The 10,742-nt window shown below is 40.9% G+C and overlaps 2 protein-coding genes across 19 annotated transcripts in view; one reads left to right on the top strand and one right to left on the bottom strand.

The window, feature by feature from the left end:
• Positions 1 to 10,742, top strand: part of LOC114663507 (probable thiopurine S-methyltransferase) — a 261,664-nt gene that overhangs the window by 12,264 nt on the left and 238,658 nt on the right. For 7 of the 11 annotated variants that reach the window (XM_051935751.1, XM_051935753.1, XM_051935754.1 and 4 more), the window contains 2 exons: positions 6,379 to 6,543; positions 10,635 to 10,727. The exons of 3 other annotated variants lie outside the window; for them this stretch is intronic. In XM_051935751.1, the coding sequence (XP_051791711.1) occupies positions 6,431 to 6,543; positions 10,635 to 10,727 (206 nt within the window). In that variant the 5' untranslated portion in view covers positions 6,379 to 6,430. The remainder of the gene's footprint in view (positions 1 to 6,378; positions 6,544 to 10,634; positions 10,728 to 10,742) is intronic. One more of the 11 variants, XM_051935757.1, reaches the window with a different exon arrangement.
• Positions 1 to 10,742, bottom strand: part of LOC114663782 (doublecortin domain-containing protein 2-like) — a 346,685-nt gene that overhangs the window by 195,765 nt on the left and 140,178 nt on the right. The gene's annotated exons all lie outside the window — the stretch shown is intronic.

Here is a 10,742-nt window from a genome sequence, read left to right as displayed (position 1 = left end):
GCAAGGGGCATATACAGGCAGTACTCATTAGAGACATCCATTCATCCATTTTCTGTGCACGGTGTTCTCCTTCAGACACTGGGGACCCGGCGTTCTTCTGTCACAGGGTACACTCTCACCAACCCCGAAGCAGGCATATTTAGTTACCAGTCAACCTTCTAGCATGTGTTTGTGACTATGAGAAGGGCGATGGAGCTTACAGAAGAACCTTAGATGAACTTAAGAACTCCACACAGATGGCCCATTGACTCAAAATTAAATTAGGGTCTGTGAAAGATGAATGTTCTCTTCGTTCCCTTGTACTAATCCATGTCTGAGAAGTTAAGCAGAAGTAAGCTTTAAAAGCATGCTTTGCTGAGCAAACAGAAAAATATTTGTCCAAAGGACGAGTCTGCCTTATCACGTTTTCCCTTAGTTTACATCTGAACGCCATAAAAAGGGGCCAAGAAATCAAGTTGCACAAGGGGCGTTGAAGGGGCTCAAGGATTGTGTAAAATAAAAGTGTCGACTATTGCATTTCATAATGATATTAAATCACGCATTCTAGGGGTATAAAAACTTTGCCCCACCCAACAGACAGGGTTCAGAAGAGCCCTGACGCTGTCATGTAATATTGATTGCCTGCTTTTCTGAAACTCTGCTCACTGTAGTGCTGAAAAATAAAGCTGCTATATAACCACACCTGCTGTCTTGTCTGAAGTCTTCGTCCACAGGTCCAAATGCTAAGAAGCAATTATTTTACAGTACTAGTTCAGCTCCTGTTCAGCATATTACAAGTCAAAGTATGTCATAATAGTTTATAGAAATGTGTTGGACATCTTCTGTCTGGCCATCTTAAGGGACAGATACATCTGTCTTGTCAAAATGTGTGAAGAAATACATAAGATGTATGTAATTTGCGGATTAAGAAAGGAGGAAAATTGAGTTGTATTAGTATTGCAGATGTTAGTTTCAAGTTTCTGGTTATCTGCCGGAGATGGCTGTGGTTACCAGGGAGGAATACCTACTCCCATTTTTGTGTGTTCAATAAATGCAGAGGCACAGCTACATCAGATTGGAGTGTAGCAAAATTTTACCTATCCCCTGCGTTCTCCTTCCTAAACGTGCAATGCACAAGATATCTTTCAATTAAATTTAAAATCTTTTACCTTTGTTCATAAATCTCACTCCAGAATCTTTAGAAAGAAAAGAAGAGTAAGCAGAATAGCTGTTTTTGTACCCGTACGTCTTGACAGAAACTACAATACAGAATAGGGAATCCATTCCCGGGCTCCCTGGACATTTTTCATTCCAGGGAATGAAACTGCTGTAATTCTTGGGAAAACGGGAACGGCCAAGCTCGCATAAATAGCATGTAAAAGTGTAAAAATCGATCAAGAAATAACAGTGTTATAGTTGAAAATAATTAAGTGGCATTGTTTTTTGGCCCACAGTGTAGTGTGTTGCTCATTAATTCAGTCAACAACAGACCAGCAGCAGTCAGTCTCCCGGCTCCCACTAAGACTGAGCACAGTGGACTGGGAGGTGTCTGCATTCTGCAGCTCACGAATGCCGGGATGGGGCAGAGTTCATTGACGTCTGTGCTGTTGACAGCTTTGAACAGCAACTTGAAATTGCAATGCGTCAGTCTGTTGCATCCGCATTATCTGTGCCAAGAAATTTGCCATCACAGAATGATGACAAGAAACTGGATTCATCAGTAAAAGCTGAAATGGCGGTGTTTCAGAGCAACGGCAAGTGTGGGCATTGTTTAGAACAAGTGTATCAGTATCTGATGACTGTGCAACCTACTTCAGTGGAGGCAGAGCGGGCTTTCCCAGTGGCTGGCGTACTCTGCACGAAGGTGCGCTCTCGCCTGGACGACCGCACACTCAACACGTTGTGCTTTCTACGCTCTTATTACCGCAACTAACTAGATACATGTACTTATATGACAGCATGAACTGCTTGTAGTTAAGGTTAGTCTTTTATTGGTGTCAACATATTGCAGTAGTTTTATTAAAAATAAGTGTCCTTCGTTCTAAAACCATTCACATGTGAGATGCCCATGCACTGTGTCATTCCCGGGAGCCCGGGATTCCGGGAATGACATGTGGGATTCCTGGGAATGGATAAACCCGTCCAGAAATGGATTCCCTAATACAGAATGAATTCTGTTTGACTAACTGACCCACACCCTTACCTTTTCTAGACCTCCATCCATTCTCAGCACACTAAAAACTCTCATCCTCTTTCACAGTTCCTTAGACTCTGCTTCCTCTGCATTGAAGATGTTGACCTCTATAATGAAGCACTTGGAATGAGTTTCTTTATCAAAAGAGGATACCCTTCTCATATTGTGGACAGGGCCTTCAATGAAACCAGGAGAAGACTCCCTAACATCCACTCTGAGAGCAACACCAGTAATGGAACCTACATCCCCTGGTCCTCCTGTTCCACCCTAACTCGTTCTCTCCAGTCTGTCATTAAACAAAATTTCTACATTCTGTAGAATCCTTACACAGGAGCATTTTTCCCAATCCTCCTTTGATCTGCATCTGTCAACTGCCTGACCTAAACAAACTTCTCATCTGCAGTTCACTTCACAGAGGAGGGGAGTGTTCCCCATCATTCACTTTGAGCTGTAACAGTAGCCGGTGTGTTACTTTGAAATGTTGCCATCAGTACCCTTGTTTCTGATACCCCTGGTAAATTCGATATTAAACAATGACCTCTTCCCAGTTTTAACATTTTATTTTCTGCATTTCTTATAGGAAATGTCCAGCCATCTAGATAGGTGAATCAGTGAGATGGTTAGCAGGGTGCATCCAGAATAATCTGGATTCTGTATCTGTGTTAAAACAAACTGTCAGACACTCCAAATAAAATTACACGAGTAATAACATTTTACTCATTATATATTTTTAATTGTGAAAATGCAGAGAATAATGAAAAGTAGCTGGTAAAACATAGATCTTTAGATAAGTTATTGCATTTAGTCCTTCCATAGACATTTATTTCATTTTTATAGATATGTCTCTCTATTATAAAAAAAAAAATCTTTGGAAGGGAGACGAGATGTGATCTTCTCGGAAGACAATTTGAAGTCCCGTGAGAGACACTTTAACTTGCTCCCAGCTCTTAAAAGAACCACAAGCGACAAGCAAAACACACAGCTCGCCAGCAGCAGAAAGTGGCAGAGACACAAAGTGGCAAAAGAACAGCTGCTGTACAGGCTTTAAAATGCTCGATGGGCGGCGCGACAGAAGCAGCAGAAAGACAGTATATGATCCGACGGCATCTCCATAGCGTGTGTTCAGCCGCACCCCCTTCACAACGCGAGCAGCGTTATACGTCCTGCGAGAAAGAGATGTAACCATGTCCGGGGCCGGAAATAAAGGACAAGTATTGTTCTTACAAAAGTTTTAAAGTAAAAGTGAAAATAATGCATATGTAACAATTCCCATGAAAATAACAATTTAAATTGTACACTGCCTGGCCAAAAAAAAAAAGTCACACACTCTAATATTTCGTTGGACCGCCTTTAGCTTTGATTACGGCACGTATTCGCTGTGGCATTGTTTCGATAAGCTTCTGCAATGTCACAAGATTTAGTTCCATCCAGTGTTGCATTCATTTTTCACCAAGATCTTGCATGATGGGTGCATCACTTCATCTACCTCTCTTCTTACCCTGATGCGCCCATCACTCTGGAACAGGGTAAATCTGGACTCATCAGACCACATGACCTTCCATTGCTCCAGAGTCCAATCTTTATGCTCCCTAGCAAACTGAAGCCTTTTTTTCCGGTTTGCCTCACTGATTAGTGGTTTTCTTACAGCTACACAGCTGTTCAGTCCCATTCCCTTGAGTTCCCTTCGCATTGTGCGTGTGGAAATGCTCTTACTTTCACTATTAAACATAGACCTGAGTTCTACTGTTGTTTTTCTTCGATTTCATTTCACCAAACGTTTAAGTGATCGCCGATCACGATCATTCAGGATTTTTTTCCGGCCACATTTCTTCCTCGAAGACGATGGGTCCCCACTATCCTTCCAGTGTTTAATAATGCGTTGGACAGTTCTTAACCCAATTTTAGTTTCTGCAATCTCCTCAGATGTTTTCTCTGCTTGATGCATGCCAATGATTTGACCCTTCTCAAACAGACTAACATCTTTTCCACAACCACGAGATGTGTCTTTCGACATGGCTGTTTAAGAAATGAGAAGCAACTCATTGCACCAGTTGGGGTTAAATAACTTGTTGCCAGCTGAAAGATAATCACCCATGCAGTAATTATCCAATAGGAGGCTTGTACCTATTTGCTTAGTTAAATCCAGGTGGCAACTTTTTTTTGGCCAGGCAGTGTATATCCGGTAAACCAAACCCGGGAGTTGGCGAGCGAAGCGAGAAGGGGTGGAGTTTTCATAAAGTAGGATTGCTTTAAGCAATGTTTTTAGCTCTTTGTGTGGTTCCCTGCAAAATATTTTTTACTAGAAAGTAGTGCTGGGCGGTATACCGGTTCATACCGAAAACCGTTTTTTATTTTTTTTATGATATGGATTTTTCTTATACCGCAACACCGGTTTAAATTGCCTAAACGACGTTCGGAACGTGGCGCAGCAGGAAACTGTTCAAGTGGGGACCTTTTTCACTGCTACACCACTAAACACAGATTTGTTGCACTAGGGCTCTTTTTCACTGCTACACCACCAAATAGTGGGCGTTAGCATAGGTATCCCACGCGGTGAAAATGGACAGAGAGCATTCATAAACTGAACTAAAAGTAAAGTTTTGCAGAAAAAAAGGAGTCTCGTCCGTCGCCTGGAGATACTTTAGTTTTAAAAGGTCAGATGTGTAAATACTGTGTCTATACTACTGGATAATACTGCAAGCCAAGTTGTACTTGTTTTTGTACTTGCTAGTGTATGTTTTGCTTGTATTGATCCTGCGATGTGCTGGCGACTCGTTCAGAAATGGGCGCAACTCTGAATGGATGGCATAATTAAACATGTATAACGAAGATATTTTTAAAGTTCTGAACACTCTGCCGGCTAAGTTAATAACTAGTTTTAATTTCACAAAGATGTTTATCTGTGCGGTGATTGCTGCAGGCGCCTGCTCTTAGTGCGGAGGAAGTCAGTTTAAGAAGCATAGTGATTAACGACTGGGTCGGGGAACACTTAACACAAAGTATTTGATGTGCTGCATTAACTTGTGACGGGGTTTGAGAAAATCTAGTAAATTAAACATTGATTTTAGGATGAAGTTTAGTTTACAACATTCTACTTTAATTATAAAATAAACTATGAGAATAAAGTGGAAATGTCGACTTTAATCTTGACATAGTCAACATGTCGAATTTATTCTCGACATATAGTTTGTTTTTTTCTTCCGTGTCCATATTTTTTTTTCTTCACAGTGGCCCTAATGCGCTTCCATAGGGCTATACAACAAACAGCATTATAAATGCAAGTTGCAGTTTTTATTATTTATGTATGTAGCTTAGCTTGAAGCAAGGTCCATATTAATGCAGTTTACCTAAATGATGGTACAGTTGGTAAAGATGTCATCACCAAGTTGCACTTGTTTTATTTTATTTTAATTTGGTGAATACTGTGTAATGCACCTGGGCTTGAAGCCTTGAAGTAATGGTGCAGCTATCAGTAATACTATTATGTATTTTATTGTTATTATTTATTAGTTTAAATATTATGCAGTTTAATGATGGTAAAATTGTTTAAAAAGTCACTTTAACGTGTCAGTGGACAGAGATTGTTAACATTAACAGAAAGTGTAGTTGGTTTACAAAAAATATTTACTATTTATTCCTTTTCTAAGACATGTTCAGTGCAATCCAACTTTTGACAAACACCTCTGGATATTTTACTAAGTCTAAATGCCTGTTTGGATGGTTGAAAATATGTTGTCAAAATCATAGTTTAAGCTTTTGCAAAATTTGTTCAATTAAAGGTTCTATATTTTGACTGCATCTGTCATGCAATGTGATTCCTTCTCTTTAGTGCCACCCCCTTGAAAACTATCACTTTATGGGGCCATGCAAACCTGTATTAATACTTGTGTGCACATTAAAATGTCTTTTTGTACGATGTACAATTCCCATAACAGTCTAATAGGTTATTCTTAGCCAGTCTACTGCAGTAATTGCAGTGGAAAATGTGGTTAACATCCACTCATGCATGGGGAAAAAAATACCGTCTAATACCGTGAAACCGGCAGAATTTAGAAAAATACCGTGATATAGAATTTTGGTCATTCCGCCCACCTCTACTAGAAAGTATATATGTCATTCTGTCCTGTTGGAACGTCACTCTGTGAGAATAACTCAAGGGCTAACATCTCAGAATGAATGACCGTCTCCTTTGTTTCCTTTTATAGTCCTCATATTCGTGGCTGTTTTGGAGCAGTGTGAGTGAACACTGTCTTCATCATGACTGACAACTATGATGTTCAAGTTCAAGAAAAAAGACACATGTTACCAGATGAATGGATTGATCGATGGAAGGATGGAAAAATTGGATTTCATCAAGATACCGTCCATGAGTAAGCCGTGTAATTGGGTTGCTATTCTGTAATGTGCCATCTATTCATTTTTAGTAGAGCTTGAATTATTGTGTTTTGTCTTGTTTGATCAGGAGTCTGTAAACATGTGTTTTTGCATTCTTCCATTTACGTGTGCCACTTGTTTACCCAGCATTTAATATATTTTTTAATGTATTTGTATTATTATGGCCCATTTCCTACTCATCAATGCAAGGGAAAAGAGTAGTGAATGGTGGGATAATTTATTATTCCCCAAAAGTAAGGTGGCATGGTGACACAGTGGTTTGCATTGTGCCTTGTGTTTAAATCCAGAACCTGGTCTGTCTTTATGTGGAGGCTGCATGTTCCCCATGTGTTTGTGTGGCTTTTCCCACCTATATCCCAAAAGAAGTGTGTGTCTGTGTATGTGTTGGAGAGGCCATATTGTCCCTGATACGTGAATAAGACCTACAATGAATTGGTTCCTGACTGGAGTTGATTCCTGCCTTTCATCTAATGAGCCTAAGATAGGATCAAGCTACCCTGTTGCATTAAAATGCGTTAAGCAGAACCCAGAAGGTACTGACCCATGCACATACTTGTATAGATTAGTCAGAATTTAAATATTTGCTTAACAACAAATGGAATCATTCCAGAAACATCTCCTTGTTACAAAAATAGAAAGGGAGAGATAATATGCAAAATGCATGGAGGAAGTACCCCAGCATAGGATCACATCTGCCATATAAGGTTGACATGTTATTGCAATGCACTACACCACCATGTGACGCTGATCTATAGTGCTAATAGAAAGGATTCACGCCCTTGGATGATTTCATATTTCATTGTTACACAACATTTAATCACAGTAAATTTAATTTGGCCTTTTTAACATTGATGCACAGAAAGCAAAACTTGTTAATGTCAAAGTGAAAACAGATATCTGCAAGGTGGTTTAAATTACTTATGGAATCAAATATTGTGTTTTCCATTTATAAGTATTCACCCCTTCAGTTCAGTATTTAGTAGTGGCAGCCATGGCAGACTTGACCGGCTTGAGTCAGTGTGCACAGGTCTCTCTCTCTCTCTCTCTCTCTCTCTATCAGCTTTGCAAATCTGGACACTGCCATTTTTCCCCATGTTCCCTCCTTTGTACACTTTCAGCAGGTTAGTTGCTAACGTGCTTAATTTAATACTAATGAAAAATGTTGTGTTCAAAATAAAAAAAATCTGTCCACATGCGCACACTTTAAGTCGATGTCAAATTAGACGACTTCTAGTTGTGGGTTATGTCAGAGTTGCATCTGATCTTGTTGCCAGAAAATGTCAGTTTACACAAGTCAAAATCACTCAAGTCAAATTTAGGCACTTAATGCCAACCTTCCAGCACAACTTGTACTTACCCTTGTAAGGAATGACTGTGACATCCATGAGATGGAAGGACTGGGGGAGAGAGTGTGCACAGGACACTAGATGGCAGTCCGCCAGGGTTGTAGTGGTGCCTCGGATTCCTATAGGGCAGCATGGAACATGGAGTTCTTCGAATCAGCCCTGTTGGGTTCCATGAGTGCTGCTACATGGACTGGGGAGCCCTATTTCATGGGGTTTCCATCCTACCTGCAAGTGCTTTTGGATCACGTGTGCAGAAGAGACCTGAAGTACCACTGGGTGGGAGATAAAAGGAGCTGTCTGCCCTTTTGACAAGCCAGAGAGAGAAGACAAAGAGTGTGCCATCTTGTGCTTTGTTGTACGTGGCTGTTGTGGCAAGAAACACGTATTGTGAAAGAGTTTTCCACACATTGGAAGAGATTTCCACAATAAAAGACTCTTTGTGCTTTCGACTTGTGTGCATGTCTGCTTGTGTTGGGTGTTTGGGGAGCTGGAGCTCCCCCTGGGGTCCACACCCTTTTTTGTGATGGTGTGGTGGATTGCCGGCTTCTTTCTCCGGCCTTCACCCCCAGGCCGCCAGGAGGAGCTCTCCCAGCAGCGTGGACATGCCCCGAGTTCCAGCAGGGCCTCATGGACTATGAAGTTTTTATACACAGCCCTGCTGGATACCTTGGGGGCCACCAGGCGTCGCTGTAGGGGGGCTCGTAAGCTCGCATGTGCCCTATAACCCGGGAGTACGTCACGGTCACGTGACAGGAAGAAACAACGTGCTCCCGGGTTGAAGAAAAGGACTGTTTGCCCTGACCCGGAAGGAAATGGACTTGTGGGTTGTGCTTGGAACCACTTCCGGGTCAGGAGCTATAAAAGGATTGTGGGAAGCCCAGAACACTGAGCTGAGCTGGGAGGTAGGGTGGCAAAGTGTCTGGGCGAGGAGGAGAGTTATTGTTTATTGAATAGTGAATTGATTTATATGAGTGTCGTGTGGAGAGTGCTTTGTGCACGTGACAACAAAATTAAAATATTGTTGTACTTTTACCTCATGTTCAGAGTGGTACCTGAGGGTTCAAGAGGTGGACAAAAGCCTTAACTGCTACAATGGCTAATAACGTACTACCTGACTCACCTGTTGCTATGCATAGGGTTAGTAGGTACGACAAGTTCGTTCACAATCTCATCTTTCTTTCACTTTTTTCCATCTTGTCGTGTGGTATGTAAAACACAGAAGTCAGACAGACGAGCTTCTCTTCTGTTTGTGTGGTCCAAAATACCTGTTTCTTATTCCTGATTGTTTGCCCCCTGCTCGCTTAGACCATCCACCAGTGGGGTACAGCTGATGTGCATTTTGGCCATGATGTTGCCCAAAATTCCTCCACATTCTTTTAGGAAACTGATCAGTAACTGTCTGAAACCACACACTTACGTATTTCCTGAAGCTGCTTAATCCTTGCCATGGTATTTGTGAGCTGGAGCCTACCCTCACAGCTTTAGGTACAAGGCAGGAAGCAATAGTGGGCAGGCACAAATTCATTACAGGGCCCTTTGTTCTTCTTCTTCTTTCGGTTGCTCCTGTTAAGGGTTGCCATAACGGATCATCTTCTTCCATATTGTCCTGTCTTCTGCATCTTGCTCTTTTACACCCACCACCTGCATGTCCTCTCTCACCACATCCATAATCCTTCTCTTAGGCCTTCCTCTTTTCCTCTTATTACAGGGCCCTTTGTTACTAATTACAATTGTAATTAATATAATTAATTACAGTTAATATTTAATAACTGTAATTACTAATTACAGTTACTAATCAGTTATCAAGTCCAGAAGGGCAATAACGTTTTCACACTAGATCTGGGGTATTGTATTATTGTGCAAGAGAGGACAGAGCCGGCTATACTTCCTTAGAAGACTGGCGTCCTTCAACATCTGCAATAAGATGCTGCAAATGTTCTATCAGACGGTTGTGGCGAGCACCCTCTTCTATGCGGTGGTGTGCTGGGGAGACAGCATTAAGAAGAAGGACGCCTCACACCTGGACAAGCTGGTGAGGAAGGCAGGCTCTATTGTAGGCATGGAGCTGGACAGTTTGACATCTGTGGCAGAGCGACGGGCGCTGAGCAGGCTCCTGTCAATAATGGAGAATCCACTGCATCCACTAAACAGTGTCATCTCCAGACAGAGGAGCAGCTTTAGCAACAGACAGCTGTCAATGTCCTGCTCCACTGACAGACTGAGGAGATCGTTCCTCCCCCACACTATGTGACTCTTCAATTCCACCCGGGGGGGTAAATGTTAAGATTATTCAAAGTTATTGTCTGTTTTTACCTGCATTTTTATTACTCTTTAATATTGTTTTTTGTATCAGTATGCTGCTGCTGGAGTATGTGAATTTCCCCTTGGGATTAATAAAGTATCTATCTATCATCTATCTATCTATCTATCTATCTATCTATCTATCTATCTATCTATCTATCTATCTATCTATCTATCTATCTTAATACAAAATCAAGTAAGTAACAGCATGTTGTGTTATTTGTTTATTTTTGGACCCTTTCATTTAATGTTAGGTTTTGACCAAAGGTGTAATAACTTTCACTGTGAAAAATAGAAAATAATGCAAAAATGAGATGGGGGCTAAAACTTTTTCACTTCATCTCATGTTTTTTTTTTTTTTTGTTTTTTTTTATACTGCTATTTTTATAGGTCTTTAACATACACTTTTATTTATTTAGGTTACTAAAAAAATACCTTGAAAAAATTCTGAATGGAAGGAAAGGAATCCGATTCTTTTTTCCTCTTTGTGGAAAAGCCGTTGACATGAAATGGTGAGTTCTTTTAGC

The sequence above is a fragment of the Erpetoichthys calabaricus genome, chromosome 13 (assembly GCF_900747795.2).
Source record: "Erpetoichthys calabaricus chromosome 13, fErpCal1.3, whole genome shotgun sequence".
Taxonomy (NCBI): Eukaryota; Metazoa; Chordata; class Cladistia; order Polypteriformes; family Polypteridae; genus Erpetoichthys; species Erpetoichthys calabaricus.
This window is presented reverse-complemented; position numbering and strand designations above follow the sequence as displayed.